General features: G+C 34.7%; 1 protein-coding gene across 2 annotated transcripts in view; it reads right to left on the bottom strand.

Moving 5' to 3' along the window:
• Positions 1-22,270, bottom strand: part of LAMA2 (laminin subunit alpha 2) — a 516,055-nt gene that overhangs the window by 147,225 nt on the left and 346,560 nt on the right. For both annotated transcript variants that reach the window (XM_032484891.1, XM_032484892.1), the window contains exons 29-31: positions 21,991-22,125; positions 9,466-9,590; positions 2,931-3,017 (exon numbers count right to left, since the gene is read on the bottom strand). In XM_032484891.1, coding sequence (XP_032340782.1) covers positions 2,931-3,017; positions 9,466-9,590; positions 21,991-22,125 — 347 coding nt within the window. The remainder of the gene's footprint in view (positions 1-2,930; positions 3,018-9,465; positions 9,591-21,990; positions 22,126-22,270) is intronic.

The raw sequence follows: 22,270 nt of genomic DNA, 5'->3' as shown, positions 1-22,270 counted from the left end.
TATGCTCTGGTTTACCTTGGATGGTCCCAGGTTGTCTGTTGTTTTGGCTTAACTATTAAAAACATGTCCCGGATTGGACAATAAATTATATATATAATCAGTCTAAATATAATCAAATCAGAGTTTTTGTTCAAGAAGTAAATAAGGGAGAAAGTTGGGAGACAGCAGGATATGGAAGCCAAAAGTTGTAAACACTAGCCAAATAATCTTGGACCATATTTAGTGGCGTAAAAGTGTAGAAATTTACATGGCTGATTGTGAAAGTTAATTCATCCTATGCTGGTTAGGAAAAAAAAAAAAACAAGAAGAAAGCTACCCACAATGTTAGGTTCTTATACATTTATGGTTTTAATACTTTATTTCTTATACATTTATGGTTTTAATACTTTATTTATAAATGCTCAATACAAATATCATTTAAGTAAGTCCACTTGAATTGTCTCTGAACATTTGCAGGTGAAGTAATTCAATTCTAAGCAGGTTCAGATTGATTAAATATTCAAAAAGTTTATTATGAGAGTAATGAAGATACAGCATGAGTAGAGGTTTCTGTGATACAGGGACACTCAAGATATTTAAGCAGTTTTAGACCTGAGCTGATGAGTTTGGGCAGGTCATAAGGTGATTTGAATGATTTAAGAGGCTCTCAGAAGTGAAACAAATTTATTTGGAAGGTTACAATAAAAATATAAGGAAGAACTTTGGTTTAATTTAGCTGAATAAAAGCAATTTTTCGGGGAAAATATATAGCTGATATAACCAATCATTTATATGTTAGAGATGATGAATGTGAAGCTGTAACAATATTTGAGAACTGCAAAAACAATTCAAGCCATTCCCATTTGATAGTATATGACCCTGCTCATCTCTATGCTATAGAAACTGTCAACTCTTATTGATTAAACATGAATAGATATTAAAAAAATAAATTTCCTGTAATCATTCTGCCTTAAGACAGTAATTGTCATTTCAGTGTACCCTTCCTTTCTGTTCTATATACATGCTTTTGTAGATAGTGGAAACTCCAATTTATAAATGTAGCTATACTATCAGATATTTTTTCATAAATTATGGCAGATAATCCCCTTGGTGTCCAGGGATGGTTTTAGTCATCATCCTCTGGTGTTTACAAGGGCATGAGATGAATATTTGCCTAAGCATGAATACTAAAGCACGCTGGTGGATACTAAAACACATATATTCACATTTTATATAATATACATATATATTATATAAAATTCACAACAAATGGAAATATTTTTGGATTTTGTACTGCTTTTAGTTACTTAATTGTTACTAATTTCTGTTGGCATGGAAATTGTGAATGTACTGTTTTTTATATATGTATGTATATGCAAGTAGTAGATATTGTGTTTAGAGTTAGCACATACAAAATTATTTAGAAATATGTTTTGTAAATATATAGAAATTATAGAAACCACATTAGAATTTATAAAACTTAATTATTTAGTTATCTCTTTATTTCCATTATTAACACAACCATTGCTGGTTATAGTAAAAGAAGATTCTTAAATGGGTGATGATAAAATTAATAACGGTTTATATCTGCAAAGAGATTTGTAGTTTAAGGATGTGCTCCTAGAAGAGTCCAGCAAAGGACTGATTGAAACAGGAAATGGAAAAGCAAATATCCAAGCAACAGTGTGATTCCCGATGATGTCCCAGTCTTAGTCTGATTCCACGGAAAACTCTGGGGCATAAATAACATCTGAGAATTTATTCAGCTTTGGGGCAAAGGAGCTTGACTTTTGTACTCCCACACTAGTGAGTCACAGGCTCTGAGCCACTGCAGGAAGGTGGAGTAAATTCTCAGGCCTTTTTGCCTCTCCTGTGGGAGAGGAGACTTCCGTGTAGGTACTCAGGCCGGGTATCCTCTACACACCTGGTCTTCACAATGTTCGTGTGACGTAGGTGGAGCATCAGCTATACTGATGTTACACGTGAGAAAAATGGGACCCAGCAAAGTTTGTGGAGCTCAGCCAAGTCCATGGGTCTTTATAACACTTTATACTGTTATTGATCATGCTAAAATTATCATGTTCGTATAATTTTAATAGTTAATTTCAGTTGCTCTCTGCTACTTTAAAGATAATAATCTAAAACTTACTAAAAATGGTGGTGATTAGTTTGAATACCAAAGATATAGATATATTGGGTATCTTATAGAAAATATGGACCAAGAAAATATAAATTACAACTTTCCTAAATAGTTGGTCTAGAATTGTGTTTCTTAACTTATTATTTGTATTACAGTTAGAATTCAATTTAATAGCTATATACACGAGTTATCAGAATTTGTAAAAAATATGGTGAGAGGAAGCACTTAAATAATTTTGCATGCTGAAAGGAGAACCAAATAAACAGTACTATTTGGGTTGTTCTAATTAAGAATGCTTGATACCATTTATATTCTGAATTATGTATACACTTGCTAGCATAATGCCATAGTGCTCAGAGCAGTGATGGGCATGCAGCTAGTGGTAGTCAGTGTTTTCCAGTGAACTAAAATGAGAACAATGTGTGGCCAGCTTTTTGCTATTGTTAATTACCGATAAGCTTTTGGAAATTGATTTGATTGATTTGTTCCTGTACAACACTCCCTTACCCCTCTCTTCCTCTCTAATATAATCTAATACATGTTAGTATATATATGTATATACACATATAAAACACACTAAAACATAAACTAAATAATTGTGAAATGATTTGGAATCTTAGAAAAAGTCTAAATATAGCATGGAAGTAAACAATTTTCTTTGGATAAAGTCGTAAGATAAGAAAATAGTTTTGAAAGTATATAAACTACTAGAGAATATGAAAATAATGACATTAGGAAGATAATGAATCCTTTTCTGTCATTACGTGATCTCTCTGCATCATTACTCTACATGTACCGTGACTGTTCCTACCGTTCGCAGTACTGGCCCTCGTACCCCTGCGGACAGGCTGTGCAGCGGTAATCATCCAGGCCCTCCATGACACAAGAGGGGCTGAAACTAAACCAGAAAAAGAAAGACTGTGAAAAACATTTTAACTTATTTATTTATAAATTTAAGCAGATCTATCTATTACTGAGATAATTGGAACTATTTTGGGATGGTTATAAGTGCTGTATTTATAATTATTCATAAGTTCCTACTCAAGGGTAGGATACCACAAATACATATTTCCAGTAACAGCAAATAAATATTTTTTTTAATGAATTAACAATGCATCACACTGACCATGTTAAACCTTGACAACCATGAAAATATTAAACATCTAGCAAAAGTGTCCTATTTTTCATGAATCAAAAGAAAAACATGATGAGAATTCTTGCACATTTGTGGGACAGTAGAATAAAATTACCAAATAACTTTCAGGTAAAAAATAAAAGGAAGGCATAAAAGCTATATAATTTTTTCTTGAAAATTCAGCCCAAATTGCCATTGGCACTTCAATGTGTGAAGCGTGAATAGATGTTTCACTTAAAATAAGAGTACCTTTTCTAATTTATATACTGATTTCAAACTATATTTTAATTTAAACACAAAATAAAGTGATTTAGTGTGAGGAAGGAAGAAGGGAAAGTTCTCTGCACGAAAATGAATAAGATTTTCTAACAATGTTACAATCTTTTCTAATAGGCAGGTCTCATATAACATGTCCTGTCTTTACAACACCACTGGTAGACCATGGCCAGTCATTTTACCTGACAAAAGAAAGACTAGATGAGACTCAAAAACTAAACTATGCTAAAATGTACTTTTAGGTTGTTACAAACTTCTCTCAAATATAAGTAGTGATGCATTCCCTGGACAAAATGCCTGGTGCACTAGAAACTTAGGAAGAAAAAACATGTATATTTGTTGCAAAATGGTAATGCTGCAAACCCACCTTCTTTTTTGTTGGTCCACAAAAAAGCAATTAAGTATTTAGACCAGAGTCACAACTTCTATCAGTCAGGTACCATTAGGATCCTATTTTAATTGTCTTCTAATGCATTAAATCAATAGTATATGAATGAGTAACAAACTCTAACCTTTGCAAAATATGTGAACAAATTGATCTACTACTCATAGCCTCATTATCCAACCATTTTTCTTTGCCTTCACAAAAATAGACTAACAAACACATAATTGACACATCCTGGCAAGCTGTTAGCTCTTTAATTTAAAGCTTGATGCCGAGTTCATCTACATACACACATACACACACACACGCAAACTCACATACATACATAGACACTTGGAAGCAGATTTTTAGATGTTCAAGTGAAACTCTATAGAGCCAACATAATTAAATTATATTCCTTTATAGTAACATATCTGTCTCAATTATTATGCAGGGATGTTGTAATTCTCCTTAGATAGTTGATATAAAACTTTTTTGAATTATATGATGACGGACTGAAACTTTTCCTTACATCACATATAGGGACCTATGAAGGAGGAAGCAGGAAATACATCTTACTCGAAGTTAGAATTTACTCTTTATGCTCTCAAATCCCTCATCGCCTCCAAATACGCATATTGTTTGCCAGGCCACTCAGAAATTCTAGTGTTTTTCTCTTGGGGGCCATCTTTTACATTACCTTAGATTTGTTAATTCCAAATTGGCCTCAACAGTCTCTAAGATTTAGAGTCTGCTACTCTGTGTCATCCCCTGTGGAGACTATGGGAATGAATTAGCTTCCTGGATCCCCTCCCCCTTACCCCAGTTCACTAGTTGCTCCTTTTCAGTCTCCTTTCCTGGATCTATGTCATGTCCTTGACCTCTTAATAGGCTTCAGAGTTCAGTCTTCAGATTTCTCCTATCTTGTCCCGTCCTGTCTTCTCTCCCTGAAACAATCTCATTCAGTCTTAAAAGCTTTAAATATTCCATCTGTCTTAATGGATCTAAAACTGAGCTCCTATCCTCCAAAAATACTACTGACCTCTCTGTAGTTTCCCCAGCTTAGTCAGTGGCCATGCTTTGCTTCCATTTGCTCTGCCATACACCACAGAGTCAACTTTGTTTCCTTCTTTCTCTCACATTCCACATGGATTTTATCTGCAAATGCTCCTGGTGTTACCAGCATTGTCACTGTATTATCCTGTTCTAAGCCAGCTCTTGTCATGAGAAGATCTTTAGCCTTCAGGACATTTAGTTACTCACTGGGGCTTCCCTGACCCCATCTCCTGTCATCCTTCCCCTGCCACCATTCAGTCTGCCCCAGCTGCCCTAGGTCCTGGCTGTCTGCCAAGCATGGGCCTGTCTCCTGGCCATTGCACTCGCTTTTTCCTCTGGGTGGGCTGCTCTTCCCCCAGATAGTCACATGACACTCTACACTACTTCATTCAAGGTGCTCAACAAGCCTCTCCTGTTCGTGAAGATCTTCACCGAACACCCTAACTAAAAGGGTACCCCATTTACTCCAAATTCAGTGATGCTTCTTTGTTTCTCCTGGCAACACTGTCACTATCTGATATTACATTACATATCTGTTTGTGTTTTTTCAGCTTTGTTAAAGTACAACTGGCAAATAAAATCGTAATATATTTAAGTGTACATGTGATGATTTGATATCTATGTAAGGTGTGAAAGGATTCCCACCATCTAGATAATTAACGCGTCCACCACGTCATATATTTACCTTTTTTGTGTGTAAGAACACAAGTTCTACTCTCCTAGTAAGTTACCATTTTACAATAATGTATTATCAACTATGGTCACTATGTTATATATTAGATCCTTAGACCTTATTCCTTTCATAACTGAAAGTTTGCACCCTTTCATCACCCTCTCCCAATTTCTCCCATTCCCCAGCCCCGGCAACCACTATTGTACACTTTGTTTCTAGAGTTTGTTTATTTGTTTGTTTTTAAATCACTCATAATTGAAACCACACAGTTTTTGTTTTTCTCTGTTTGGCAAAAATTGCTGAGCACGTTTGGAGAAAAGCAAGAAACTCAAACTTGGCCTCACTGTAGAAAGGGGGGAGCCTGGAAAGAGGAGTCAGACTGCACAGGGTTCCTAATACTCTGCTAAAATATCTGACCTTTCCTGGGTAGGCAGCGGGAAAGTCTTGAGAGTATGTGAGTAATGCTGTCTGTACTCTCACAATGGTTAAAAGTTTATCGTATCTGTTTTGAGAGATACTGAAGACTTGAACTAACATGTGGGTGAGTTAGTAATCACTCATCACGCTTTACCCTTTCCTTTTCATCGACTACACTGGTTGAAGTCATGGAAGAGAGATATCTCAGCCTCCTGCATCTATATTTCAGAATCTATTTTTCTGTCTCAGGAAGAAGTCTCTCTTCCTTGCCCTGGCTGGTTTCTTTGCTTTGCATTTTAACCCTTCTCTTCCCACCACATACAGGTCTTTGCTTCGTTAACTAATGTTCCAAGCTTTAGGCTGTGACATTAAAGAGTCCTGAAATCACTTTAGTGGGTTTCGACTAAAATTTCTTCTAATACTGCAAGAAAATAAAAACTGAATAAAAGTTACAGTATATAATATGTTTATTTAGATATCTATGCACTTTTTGTGTGTGTGTGTTCTAGCTTATCATTCAGCAAAAGGTTTTCTTCAATGGTTGTGATCAATAAAGTTCAAAAGCCATTGAACCAGCCACTTTGATTTGGTATTTTGATTCTTACAAGGTCCTTTGCATTAAAAAATATACTTAAATTACATAAATCATATAAAACAAAATGAAACAAATATGAACACGCTTTTTTTTATTGATCCTGCTAATCAAAGTAGGATTCTTTCTTTTCCTTCTTGAAATTTCTTAGAGCTGTTAACTCACACCCTTGTAACCCAATGTCTGCTTTCACTGTTGATTGTCCAAATCTGTCAGGGACCCTCACAATTAATTGTCACTGGATGTACTTAGTCTCCCTTGGGAGGGCAACATCTGAGCTCATTCACTGCTGCTCTTTTCTCTCTGTTCTTGCCTCTTTTTTTTCTGGTTTCTTTAATGTAGGTAGTCCTGTCTTTCCTTCTTCCTATGTGCCCCGTGAGTAACATTACCCTGGGAAATCTTATTCATAATTCGTTCATTAACATATCTCTTCCTTCATCTGCCCTTCCAAATTTTAGATTTTCATTTCTTGCAGCTATTTGCATATTTTCATTTAGAGAGAACTTTCATATCAATTTAACCTGTTTAAAACATAAATTGTCTCCTTCTTCTGCTGCAGCTCTTCCCTGGTTTCTCCACTTCAGTTAATGGCACCACAATTTTGGGGGTCAGTCTGGCTACAAACCCCTGGCTTCAACTAATGCCTTGCCCAAACCTGTCATATCTAATTAGTTATCAATTCTGCAGAGCTGCATTCAACAATTTTCTCACATCCATCCCCTCGTCTCTATTCTTGTTGCTATTACCTACTTTCAGGTTCTAATTATCTTTTGCCTAAGCTAGGGCAATAGCTTTTTAATCAGTCTCTTTGCTTTTCTTATTTGCCTGTTTCAATTCATTATACTCAATTCCATCATAATAGTCTTCCTAAAGTGTGGCTCTGGTCACATTAACTTTTTTTTTTAATAAAAACTTAGGTTTTTTTTTAGTGTTTCCTCATTACATAGACAATTAAATAGCAATTTCTTAGACTGGTATTCAAGAATTTCTACAGTATGGCCTCCATTCTCTCATTCATTTTCATCTGTAATTATGAAATTCTATTTGAACCCAAGCTCCAAACTCTCTTACCAGTCTTTAAATATGCCTTGTGTTTTTCTGTTTCTAAGCTTTTGCTCATAAAATTTTCTACTATCTCCATCAGGAAAAGTCCTTCAATCTACTGTTTAAAATTTATAGTAAATACTACTACTTCTTTTAATATGTTCTTTAAGCTTTCAAAATCACGTGTGGTATTTTGTGCCTTTGAATTCTCTTTACATCTAAACTGACTTCTCTGAAGATACATGTTTTATTGTGAGCCTCTCCAAGAGATATTATGCTTCTTTTTTTTTTTTTTTTACAACTCCTGTAGCTTTTGTTATAGTTCACCCAACAGGAAATTATCAATCAATTATTGAATTTTTCTAATCCAGATGACTCACATTTGAATAAACAATAACATGAATAGCATTCTCTTGTTCAGATCTGGTCATTAGAGGGAGATTAGGAAAAGAAAAATAAAAATAGTATTTTTCATACACCTACCACTTGGTGCTTAGATAAACAATAAGTTCATTAATTTTACCCTCATCAATATCCCACTCACCTAAAAATTTACATTTGCTACCCAATACAAGACTTGTGATTCTATTCAACAAAAAAGAGGTGCTTGCAGAGTAAAGGGAAGCAATTTATATGAAAATGTTTTCAAAATGTATACAAAAGCAAAGATGGAAAAAAAAAAAGAACTTAGTGGGCATAAGTGGAAACAATCTCTTTACCTGAATTGCTTTGTGGTTCTTATACACTCAAGATAAGATGTCCAGGATTCTAATTCTGAAAAGTACTATATATATATATATATATATATATATATATATATATATATATATTTTAAAGCAAATTCTTAGGTAAATGCCCTACCATGTAGAGATTCAAGTCTATAAATCACTTAGCAGAAAGTGTAGATAGCCTTAGCAAAAAGGTAAGTGAAAACACCTAGGGGTTTTCATCAATATATAAACCAATGCAGAATGTTGACAGCACTGAAATAAAATATTCCAGCATTTGTTTCCCCTTATGACTGTGTTTCCATGGTACCAAGCTTGGACTATCTTAACAGAAAGGGGGCTGTGATTCTGGGAGATACTGACTTATTTTGGAGCATAACAGTAAGTCACCCTGCTTTAACAGCACTATTTTTCAGTTATTTCCTTGATAATTCTTTACCAGTTGTGAATTAAAAACACAAAAAGAAAGAAAACAGCCACTAAATTTATGTAATATGCACCATACAATCCTTCATAGCTGAATTTATGGCAGAACTCTATGCAAACACTAGACCTTTCTAAAAATTTATAACATTATGCACATTTGTACACATATGTATTTCATGAATATATGTTAATATTGATATTTGCATTTCAATTAATAAGTATTATTTACTTGGGGCAGAGTTTTAAAGGAAAAATGAACCATAGAGTACTAGGTGCTCACTTCTGCCTTTTTTTAAAGTGATCAATATTCCTACATCACCTTTTAGATGCTCTAAGTTTTAAAAAAATTTTTTTGGTTTGCTTTGTAGGGGAGGTAATTAGGTTTATTTACATAATTTATTGATTTATTTTGATGGTAGTCCTAGGCATTGAACCCAGGACCTCATGCATGCTAAGCACACACTCTACCACTGAGCTATACCCTCCCCCCTTGTTATGTTTTTATATTGTTAAAAAAGTCTACCTTAAATTGAGATTTTATCTACATGAAAAAAAACAGCCAAATCAGAGAAAGCCCATGTGCTACACAGATGGTGTTACTGATTGGGAAATATGATAATATTTCTTAATCTTACTTGTTGCTGGAAGAAATCAGAGGGCAAGCACATTGCTGACAGTCATTTGGCAACCCCTTGACTATTCCATAGTATCCAAGAGCACATCGGTCACAGAAATCACCAGCAGTGTGATGTTGACAATTCTGTAAAGGAAAAGGGATGTTTGTTTTTAAATTAATGAGAGGTAGAATATAATTTATCACACAGTTCTCCACCTATGAATGTGTGTGAGCTCCTGTGAACACACACACACACACACACACACACACACACATCTGTGACAGAGAATTTAGTTCTTAAACATACATATTTTTAAAGAAACTCTTTTATTTGAGACCTTAATACTGGGTCGTTGTAGCTGTACTGACAGTAAGAGTTTCTGTTCTTTTCCCTGCATCAATCTGCATAAATGTTTCTCTTAACTTGGGGAATAGACGTCACAAATTTCTAAAATTGATTATATCACCTGGCCATTCATGTTTCTTCTCTACAAGGTGCTAAAGACAGTACTAAAAGTCAAGAGTCTTGGTGCATGCCTGTCAGTGGGCTTTTTAAAACCAAACCAAGGTGGAAAGCATAAATGTTTTAAGAGACAGCAACAGAAAAAAAAAGAATCCCCCAAAATAGGGAAAAAAAGTCAGCCTATTTACCATATTAAGAAAGTTATTTATCTGATTCTTGCCAAACGTTGACCATTCTTTATAGATAGAGAGAACCCAATCTGAAACCAGGAATCTCAGGTCAATATTTTCTTTTCATGCATGCATAAGGGGCACTTGGGTATTATGCTTTGTGTTTTTAGACATTTCCATAAGGAAACGAAAACAGTTTCAGAATATTGTGTAAACAGTTTTGAAGTTAAAATTCTCATAAAGTGGAATTATATTTAACAATATATTCAGCAATCATTCACTCAATAAGAACTTTGGAAGAGCTACATGCCAGGCACTGAGAAAGGTACTAAGAGAAATCCAGTGGGGAGAAAGGTAAAATAACATTCTACCCTACAAGAATTTATTTCCACTTACGGAAATTTCTTTTAAATGGCAAATAAGAAACATGGGAGCACTATTGACTGCTGTTTAGTGGAAATGTGACATCTGATGTTGGGAGCTGAGAAAAGGAATAAATAGAGAGGATTTGGAGTTGGATTTTAGCTTGATTTTATAAGACAGGATTTGGAGTGATCAGAAGGATGACTTCTTATAAACATTTTTTTTTTAAGTTGAGAAGCAAAAAAAGTCAGTAACAAAATAGTTGTATACATATGTTAGTGAAACCATCTCCTGATCAACTCAGCTGAAACCACAGAGCCACTAGCAGGTATAGTAAACTTCCCTTATGCTTCATTCAATCAATCAAGAATATTTATTTTTCATGTGTCTTCTAATGGCCAGTGTTTGGTATACACGGTAATTCACCACAAACAGTATCTGAAGTCACTTCCTCTGCAGATATTGCCATAAAATTTTATTTTTTAGAACTTTGGTTGACTCTTTTTGAGAGTTTTTATGCTATTGTCTGGGATGAAACCAGGACATTATTATGATGAATTTTAGACCATTGTTTTGTTTTGTCCTGTTTACATTTTTGACGTTATATTTGAAAATGTATTGTGTTACTTACAGATATATTTTATAATTCACTGTTAAGTGGATCCAGTTTTCTAATATGATAGGATACCAACCTCAGATATTCTAATTCCCCGCCTCACTCTTAGCAGATTTTAGCCTCCTGTTTTCAGAGAAAAGGAAGCCCTCACTTTGGTGTTCCCTCATCTTCCTGGCCAACAACACACTATCCTGCCTGCATTACTTTCCATCCCTTCAACATTTAGTTCTGTCCACAGGAAGCGGTATTTTGTTCTTTGCCTAAAGTTGCTCTCTTCCTAAACTCTGGTTGAGGAAGAAGGTCCTCCTGTCTCCCATTTCCTCCAACATCTGCACTTTCTCCATCTTTGATGGCTTATTCCCACTGACAGCTGAGGTTGATCAGGCCTTTCCGATCTCAAAAACATCCCTGGGGTCTCATGTTTCTGGAAAACTTCCATCCTACCTTTGATAAGCTTTTTAAAAGCACTGTTTACACTCCTGCTTTCTACCTCCTCATCTCCTTTTCACTTCTTCACTCTTTAAACTGGCTTCTGATTTCACTATTGAAAGATAATTCCAGGGTCACGCATAAGATCTTTGTTGCTAAATCAAAATTTACTGATAATAATCAATTTTCATGATACATGAATTTTTCTGCAGCAGCTGTTATTGCTGGCCACTCTTTCTTTGAAATTTTCTCTTTCTATGGTTTCTTTAATAGCACAGTATGTTAATTTTTTTCCTACCTCTCTTTCTTATTTTCCTTCATGAATTCTTCCTCCCTCTTCTGTTGAATAGGATTGGAGTCCTTGATTCTAACTTTGGCTCTCATCTCTTTTATTTTCTACACGTTCTACCTTGGTGATTTCAACCATTAGTATAACTTCAGCTATAATCTCTGTTCCCCAAACTCTAAATTTGATATATTCAGCCTAGATTTCTACCTAGAATAAGTTCCAGACTTACACTTCTAATTGATTCTTAGATCTTATCGTACAACGTGAAAGCATTTGAATTTGAAATGTCAAAATTAAGCTCATCTCTTTTAAATCCTGCTAATACTTTTGTACTTTCTATTTCATTTGAGGTCACTGTCATCTCTCTGGCATGGCAAAGAAGACCTTTATAATCTGGCCCCTGCTTACATCTCCAGCCTTAAGTGTAGCCACTGCAACCTTTGCACACTATGCTAAAGCCATCTGAAATTCTTAAATTCTCAGGGACCATCTGAAATTCTCAAATCATGCAGTGCTCTCTCTTACCTCTGGGAACTTTTCATACAAGAATCCCTTGTTCTGGAATATTTTCCCTCTTCTTACCTAGCTAACACCTATCCATTCAGCTCTTATTTTTACTGTCACTTTCTCTGATAAACATTCCCTGATGCCCTAAGTCTGGGCTAAGTGTTCCTTCTCACTCGATACGGTGACTGAAATATGCCAACATTCAATGACTATTTTGAATGACAGCACAAATATATGCACATTCTAGGTATTATAGCTAAAACTAATCAGGTTTCTTAAGATGAAGAAGGTCAAGTTTCAAGTCTAAAGACTTTACAAAAGGGTGGTTAGCAGGGAAAGATGATTTGCTATATTTGGATATTGATTTTGGTAACACTATCTTTTCTTATTTGAACATCCAGAGGAACCACGGTATTTTAGCAATAAAATAGCCATTCCATTTTTAACAGTAGCATGGTGAAGATAATGGTTCCAAGATAAAATAATTATCTATGAATTACAGTCTCAAATCATTCAGCAGGATACCAAATGATGAGTAAGTGTTAACTGGGGAGTGTTGTAAGAACATACTTCAAAGTTATAGAAATGAACATGCGTACCCAAAGTACATGGTCTCTTAAATGACAATTATCAGCATTAACCTTTGTAAAAAAATGAACTGCATAATGAGTTATTTTATGTAACCTAATATAACATTGATAACTGAATTAAAACACAAAGATAATGCTGATCATACTAAAAATACAGAGATCGAAAAATACAGTTTTCTTCTTTTATACATACAACTGTATATAATTTCTTCACGGAGTAAGCAAATATTTTAACCTCCTTTGGGAAGTCAATCTTTCACAGGGTTGCTGACATACTGAACTTGGTTACCTGAATCACTGTCCCAGTTAGGCCCACAAATACAGTACATAAATCATGATGCTGTTTTTGAAACTTTATGACATCAACCTTTCACATGACTTTCACATCTGCTTTGAGATAGTGGATATAGTATTTCTCTTATATATAAATTAATCTTTTGGAAAAATTTCTATATTTCAGATGTCTAATGAGAAGTTAATTATCTTGAAATTAATATGTAGTAGTATCTTTCCAATAGTAGATTAGAATATATTATTTTTTTTTGTTTTTGTATTTGCACATGGATAAACTGGTGGTATATATTCCTTCCATTAAATTAAATGAATATTATATTAATATTTAGTATCTTAAAACTAAGGTGAGAAGTCACTTTACCCAATCTTCTTTCCATATAGGGATGCCTCTACACATTCCTTGGCATATTATTAAATGCACGGATTCTTATAAGGCAGCCCTTTTCAGCTTTTATAATTATAAGCAATAACGTTTTTCCTCATGCTGAATGAAAACTTGTTTCACTTTAATTTTAAGTCAGTGATCCAAGTTTTGCCTTCTGAAGCAATGAAGGTTAAATCTAATTTCCATTTCCTAGGGAAAGTCCTCAAATATCTAAAGAACAGTATTACTTCCTAAATCTTTTTTTAAGCTAAATATCCTTTTACCAAGCTAAACATTTAACAACCCTGATTTCTCAGAATTTCTTTTAAAATAAAGATCATAAATCTTCACCTGCAATTTGCAAATATATGAAACACACTTCCTTCTTTGATCTGAATCTTGTACAGATGAATCTGCAGTCCAGTAAGAACTCCTATTTCACAGAAATTGCTATCATATGTAACTTCCTCTGTTCTTCCCCCTAAATACTAGAATACAAGCTGCTTGAGGGCAATGCCCACATATTCCTCATCTTTATATTCCCAGTACCTACCACGATGCCTGAAGATAGAAAAACTTACTAACAAATGTCTCAAAGATAAATGAACAAGTGAGCCTACCTAAAGTTCTATCCTATTAATTTCATCTTGTTAATTGTGGCTCATAGTTCCACTTGCCAGGCTTTTTTTGATTCTTGACCACTAACCCAATACATTAGGTAACACTTCCAGGTTTATGTCATCAGAATATTTTATAAATCTCATATAAATCACTGATAAAGAATTTGAACATGACAGGATCAAACACAAGTCCTGTGCCTCATCACTGGGGACATCTTTAGGGCTTATTCTAGGTCATGCTATTCAGCAACTTCTACACCCATCAAATTTGTTAACTGATTACCATTTGGTCCATAGTTTCAACCTTGTTTGTGAGGATATAATGAAACATAATGTCAAATGCCTATTTAAACAAACCAGAGTTTGAACCATAAATCTGACCCTTACTGGCTTATGACTTAAGTAAATTTTTAATTTCTTTCAGTATCAGTTCATCAACTGTAACAGAAAGAATTATCTGGTTTGTCTCATAAGCTTAGTGCAAAAGTAAATGAGAAAAAAATCCATCTAAGTGTCAAGCCCTGGCTCTGGTACATATATAGGTTTCGACACATGGTAGCTGCCATTATTTTTGCTAAATTTGACATATGAGGTATCACACTGTATGATGAATTTGAAATTATACTAAGATTCAGGGAACTATGGGATATTCATTAGTTTGATATGTTTTATTTTGAGGGAACCTATTCTGATTCCTAATATTCATTATTTATGTTTCACTGGAGATCAAAACCAATCTGTTTCTTACATTCTACTTTCCTTTATAAAACCTGGAATGACATTTCACTGCTTTCCATCTTGTGACAAATTTCATATTTTCATGATTTTGCAAATATTTTTCTCCTATGTCTCTTACTCACACTGCATATTCTATCAGTACTCTAGGGTATAATTCACCTGGACCTTCAAAATCAAACTCATTTAATCAGCTTAAAGTGTGTTTACTCTCTGTCACAGTCTGCAGGTAGCATTTTACAGTGGATTTGAAATCTGATTCTAACACTTTTTAGCCAAGGCTCTGTAGACGTCTTACTTTTTTTAGGGTTAATTTTCAGAGCTGTAATGAAATGCTAATGGGTCCAACTTTGGTAAGGTATTAAATAGATTAAATAAGATAAGGTTTACAGAAAACATTAAATATGGTAGATTCCAGTTATGAGTCTATTTACTGATAACAGGACTAATTGCATCACCATAGATACTGATGGTGTTATAGACAACAAGACAGATTAATGATGGAGTTTTTAAAAATCCTTATTTTAAAATAAGAATTGTAATAGAGTGAAAATAACATTTTCACAAACTATTTGGTCTTAAAGAAAGTTATTTGCCTTAGCTGAGAATTCAATATTCCCATGTGAAATATAGGAGAAATAATACTGATTATGGAGTTGTAGAGATAATTAAATGAGAATATATATGTGAATAAACAGATATAGATATAGATATAGATGTGTGTGTTATGTAAACTCTGAAGATTATCTATCTATCTATCTATCTAATCTATGTGTGTGTGTGTGTACTAATTAGTATTAACTCACCTGCCTCCTCGCCCCCTTTGGGTTTGAGGTTCAGTATCATGTAGGTTTCACTCTTTCATTTTGAGGAAAATCTTCCTTAAGGGGCAATGGTCACTGAGCGATTGGTAATAACATGCCTACAATGTAGGATTTATTAACACCTACAAAGAAGCAACAGCTCTCTTGTAAGTGTCATTAGGAATTATGAAGGGAATAGTTACAAAGTGATGTGGGTTTATATAACAGTTAAAATGCTTAGCCTGTGTAGTTTTCTATAGTTTTGTTTCTTCTCTCCCCATATTCTTTAAGGAAGCAATAAAGAAGAAAAAAAAAGTTGAGAAAATCTAGCATAGCACTGGAGATAACAATGGTTTTTACATTAATTTTGATTAGTTTTCATCTGATTGGTTCTTAGACTATAAATGGTGGATGACACATATGGCAATTATCATCTTTATCATCATCAGTCATCACAGCTGTCATTTCTACTATAAATTTATCATGTGCTAAGTAATGTTCTAACCCTTTTACCTAGTATTTCATTGAATCCATAGAAAAACTCCATGAGTAGGAACTATTATTATCTTCATTTTATAAATGAGGAAATTAAGACCTCATTGAAGTTAGATAAATTGACTAGGCTTACACAGCCCACAAGGGATGAAGTCAGGATTTGAGTCAAGGCAGCCTGCATGCTTATAACCACTATACCAAAGTAGAGGGCATTGCACTGTGTAGTGGACATGATATTAAACTGGGAAGCACACTACACATAGTAAGGAAATATTAGCATGCTTCAGTTGCCTCAGTACATAATAGCTATTTCCTATTTGCCTCATGGGGCTGTTTCAAAGATGAACAAAGTTGCCTAAATTCAAAAGTTGTAAGTTCCCTGAAGGGAAATATAAAAATTCAGAGCACAACAATTTATACTAGCTGTGCATGTTTGATGCACCTATGTATTTATTTTTTAGTTCATCTAGGGATACTTCAGAAAATAGACCTGTATTAAAGATTCTTACAGCACAAAAATAGTTATGATAGCCAACTGGTCAAGAGGACAGTACAAAGATAATTTTTATTCTAAATAAAACTGAAACTAAATGGTATCTTTTATTAATGCTTCTATATTAATCATATGAAGTGACAAAACCATTAAAAATTCCAGTGAAGACTGCATAAGAAAGAAAAATGCATTTATTTCCCACTTAAGAATGTATAATTCAACCCCCTTTCCTGAAATTACTTACTGACTTTTAAAAGCTAGCAGATTGGTGAAAAAATACTACACTGAAACCAAATAATGATTATTTCAGGAATTCAGGGATGGTTAATATTAGTCAGTTATTCATCTAGTCGATATCATTCATCATTCTATTTAAGGTAAAAAAAGTACATATGATTTTATCTCAAATGTATCTTCTCCTCCACCCCACTCCTCACAAATAAGCATATGATAAATTTCAATATCCTTGATTGAAAGAAGATATTTTAAGAATTCAGGAATAAAAAGAAGTTTTCTTAACATGATAAAGAAAACTTACTTTAAATTAACCACCAGCATATTTTGTGGTGAAAAGCACTCATATTAAAATCAGGAATAAGACAGGAAGCTAACCTACCTCCTACTTAACATTTTTTGGGAGACTTAATCAATGCAAAAATACAAAATTAAAGTAGATATAGTTCTGGCAAGGAAAACACAATTATGATTATTTGTAAATAAAATTATTCAAAATATAAAAATAACTGAAAGAATCAACTAAGAAAACTTATAGAACTAACATAAAAGTGGTTGCATGTCAAATACATGTAAAAAAAATCTATTTTGTCAACATTTACCAGTAATGATCAGTTAGTAAATATACTGAAACAAAAAAATATAATGTTCACCATGGAAAAGAAAATATAAGATACAAGGAACAACTTTAATATAAGCTTATATGGATCATATTAAAAACAGTTTAGTGTGAGATATAAAATGTCTGAACAGAGAAGAGTATCATGTTCCTGGGTTGAGGGAGGAAAACTGAATAGTGTAAAAACAGCAATTCTTTACAAATAGGCTTGATGCAATTCCAATAACAATTTCAGCAATCTTTTTTAGGAAAGAGATTGAAATAGTGAATCAAAATGTCATTTAGAAGACCATATAAGTACATCACAGTATGAAAATTAGAAAAAGAAGAGTAAGTAGTAAAAGGTCTTGCTTTACCAGATATTACAATTTACTATAAAATAAATGTAATCAGAGCATTGTGATAAGAGCTAAAATGTAAGTATAAAGGAACAGATGATCCTTTAGCCATATCTGAATATAAATAAGACAAACGTGTATATATTCAGATACCATGATGTGTCAAGGAGAAAAGGATATATTAAGAAATAAATGTTTCTTTAAAGTAGTATATTTGAGGAAAACTGATCTCCCCACATTACTAAATAATCTGAAAAGATTAAAGAGTTGGATCTAAAATAGAAATCACAGGTAATACTGTGGGATCCCAGCACAGATACTGAAAGTCACGGCCTGGGTGAGATCACCATGAGAATGAGTGTAGTGAGAAAAGCAAACTGCTCCAAGGACTGAATCTTAGTATTGATTTCAGGTAATGAGAATACAGCAAAGAAGACTAAGACAGAGCAGCCCTCAAGTTTGAAATTCCCAGAACATCATGTCCAGAAAAGCAAACTGAACAGAAAGCTTTGAGAGCAATGGGTGATTCAGAGTAGCAAATGCTGCTGACAGACTGAGTAAAATGAAGACTGAGCGCTGAACACTAGCAGTTGGTGTATGTACTGATGGAGGTAAAGCCTGATTTTAGTAGCTCAAGGGAGAATGGTGGGAGAGAAATGGGTTCAGAGTAGAAACCCTTCTCCACATGAAAGGAGATGAATGAAGTGGTAAAGATCAAGAGGGGAAGTGGAGTCAAGAGAGTTTGGTTTCATTATTTATTTGTTTGTTTGTTTGTTTTGTTTTTTAAGACAGAAGAAGAGTCAAAAAGTGAGATTCAGAGGGAGGGGCGGATGGGCATGGGCAGACTAATGTCCCTGAGTGGGAAGGAGGACTGGAATCTACAGCATAAGTGGCCAGCTTGGTCTTTTCTAGAAATAAGAACAATTCATCCAAATTAATGGAAGAATCAGGTAATTGGGCATAGATGCAGAAAGGTGGGTGTGCCTGGGTCTGTTCTCTTCTGATTGTTTCTAATTTCTCAGGGAAATAAGACAAAGGATCAACTGAGAGTAAGGAGGGAAATGGACTGGAGAAAAGTGGCATGGTTGAAGAAAAGCACAAAGGTCCCATCTGAAGTGAGTGATAAGAAATAGATAGTGAGACTAGTCAGCAATAGTTGTCTGCTTTTCAACAGCCACATTCAGCTTAGAAGGTGCAGGTGTTGGCAGAAGAGGATTTAACCAGAGATGGAATTCACTGAGTAAGCAGAAGTAAAGGAGTGGCAAGAGAATGAATGTTACAAAGCAATGACAGTAAAGGATCATGAATATTAGCTGGTTAAGAAAGTGAGGGCATGACGGAGATAAGGAACAAGGAAAAATTGTGAGCATTGATAATGGGACTAAAAATGGTGACACTGGAGTATTATGAAGAAGTGAATTGGACAGAAAAGAAACCGCAGTCAAAGGAGAGGACAGTTGACCTTGACACTGCAGAGGCAATGCAGCTCCTGGGAGTGACAAGTTGTAGGATGAGATCATGGAGTCAGGACAGACACTGAAGTGAAGGGTATGGAGCATTTTATTTTATAGGCATCAGAATCACCAGGAATTATGATAGGAGTAGTGCTAGAAAAAATGGCAATGATACAGAGGAAAACTCTTCAAGGAATGAGAGGGGGACCTGTGGTTTGGTAGATGGCTTCAATAAGCAGGTATAGAGGGCAGATGTGTGGGGACATGAGATTCAAATCTGGGTGTTGTTATGGAGGAGAAAAGAAGGATGGTATGAAAGTGGCAAGGAGAAGCAGGGACACTGCCCTGCCTTCAGGCTCAGGGGAATGGAGAGTGAGAGAAAACAATGGTACCACTGAGAGTGCTACAGGAGGAGCAGTCTGTTGGAAAACTAGGTTTCAGTTTGAGCAAAAGAAGAAAGCATTAAGGGAAGAGGGAGATTATGTAGGGGATTTTGCTGATATCTGATCATGAGTTCCACAAGGATCCATGGAAGGGTTTCAGAAGATGAGAGAGGCGGGAGATGAGTTCAGCAAAGGAGACATCCAGAGGTATGTGGGAACTAGAGTCTAGGGGACCCTAAGTAGTGACACAGGAAATCTGAATTTATCCATAGTCCTGATTGTTTCAGCAGTGATAGAGTAAGGAACATAAAAAACATAGGAACATTGGAAAAAAAAAAGAGCAGTCGAAATTCTAAGGAAATGGTTAAATTATGGGATATCCAATCAAAGACTGTAAAGATTTTAGAGACTATCTAGCAACATAATATGCTCACGATAGGTATATTTAAAAAGCAGAACATAGAACTACACTTATGGTATTATATAAATCTTACAAATACGTGCATTAAATTGGTGAGAAATAGCTAGAATATTAAATGTTTATCTTATTTTGAATTTTGGGTGACTTTTAGTTTCTCCTTACTGCTTTTCTATAATTTCCAAATTTCTTATAATCAGAAAAAAGACTTGTGATTTTTAAGTTGTGTCCTCTGGTGTTGTCTAAGATGCCCCTCATATTAACATACTATTTCTTTTCTTTTCTTTTTGATACATTTTTCTACTGTTCGCTTTTTTTTTAAATTGAAGTATAGCTAATTTACAATGCTGTATTAGATTATGGTGTACATTATAGTGATTCATATACATATATATATATTCTTTCTCATATTCTCTTTCATTATAAGTTATCACAAGCTATTGAATATATTTCCCTGTATTATACAGTAGGATCTTGTTGTTTATCTATTATGTATATATAGTAGTTTGTATCTGTTAAACCCAAATTCCTAATTTACCCCTCCCCCTCCTTTCCCCTTTGGTAACCATAAGTTTGTATCCTATGTCTGTGAGTCTGTTTTTGTTTTGTAAGTTCATTTGTATTATTTTTTAAATTCCATATATGTGATATCATATGATATTTGTCTTTCTCTGTCTGATTTACTTCACTTAGTTTGATGTTCTCTAGGGCCATCTATGTTGCTGCAAATAGTATTATTTTATTCCTTTTTTATGGCTGAGTAAAATCCCACTGTATTTATATGTGTGTGTGTGTGTGTGTGTGTGTGTGTGTGTGTGTGTGTGTGTATACACACCACTTCTTTATTTAGTCATCTGTTGATGGACATTTAGGATGCTTCCACGTCTTGGCTATTGTACATAATGCTGCTATGAACACCGGTGCATGTGTCTTTTTGAATTAGAGTTTTCTCCAGATAGATGCCCAGGAGTGGGATTGCTGAATCATATGGTATGTCTATCTTTAGTTTTTTAAGGAATCTTCATACTGTTTTCCATACTGGCTGCACCAAACTACATTCCCACCAACAGTGTAGCAGGGTTCCCTTTTCTCCACACCCTTTCCAGCATTTATCGTTTGTAGACTTTTGAATGATGGCCATTCTGACTGGTGTGAGGTGATACCTCACTGTAGTTTTGATTTGCATTTCTCTGATAATTAGCAGTATTGATCATCTGTATGTCTTCTTTGGAGAAATGTCTATTTATGTCTTCTGCCTATTTTTTGATTGGGTTATTTGTTTAGTTTTGTTATTGAATTGAATGAGCTATTTGTATATTCTAGAAATTAAGCCCTTATCAGTTGCATCATTTGCAAATATTTTCTCCCATCCATAGATTGTCTTCTCATTTTGTTTACAGTTTCCTTTGCTGTGCAGGAGCTTATAAATTTGATTAGGTCCCATTTGTTTACTTTTGCTCTTACTTCTATTGCCTCGGGAAACTGACCTACAAAAGCACTGCTACAATTTACGTCAGAGAATGTTTTGCCTATGTTCTCTTCTAGGAGATTTATGGTGTCTTGTCTTATGTTTGTCTTTAAATCATTTTGAGCTTATTTTTGTGAATATGCTATTTCTTGACATGAGTAGTGGTTTTTCAAGTTATAATTTTTAAATTACTTCTAAAAATGTATAATATAGTAAATGTCTTTTTTCCCACGTTTTATTTCACACACAGACACACACACACACACACACACACACACACACACACACACACACAAATTAAGTTCCCTGCAGTTTAGCTGGCCTCTGCACTCAGCATATGAATATATGTAAAGAGAAATGAGCACGTGGCCTTTGTTCTAGAAAGGCTTAGATGAATACCTGGCATACAGAGGTTTCAGGGTCACAGAGGCTGCTGTGTCCATGACATTGACATGGAACACAGGTGCCTAGGGTTGGTCCAGGGGTACGGCCTCCCGGCCCAGAATGCAGTCGATAAAATCCTGGCATGCATGCCTGAAAGAAAAGGAAACCAGTTAGGACAGCCAAGTTAGAAATCTCTCTTTAGCAACACTTGGGTTCTTCAGTAATTAAAAAGAAGGATTTCTTCCCACCCTCCACCCAACCCCCATCAGCGTTAAAGGCAACACTAGTGTCACTT

The sequence above is a fragment of the Camelus ferus genome, chromosome 8 (assembly GCF_009834535.1).
Source record: "Camelus ferus isolate YT-003-E chromosome 8, BCGSAC_Cfer_1.0, whole genome shotgun sequence".
Classification (NCBI taxonomy): Eukaryota; Metazoa; Chordata; class Mammalia; order Artiodactyla; family Camelidae; genus Camelus; species Camelus ferus.
The sequence above is the reverse complement of the archived record's forward strand: the minus strand, read 5'-3'. Positions and strand labels throughout refer to the sequence as shown.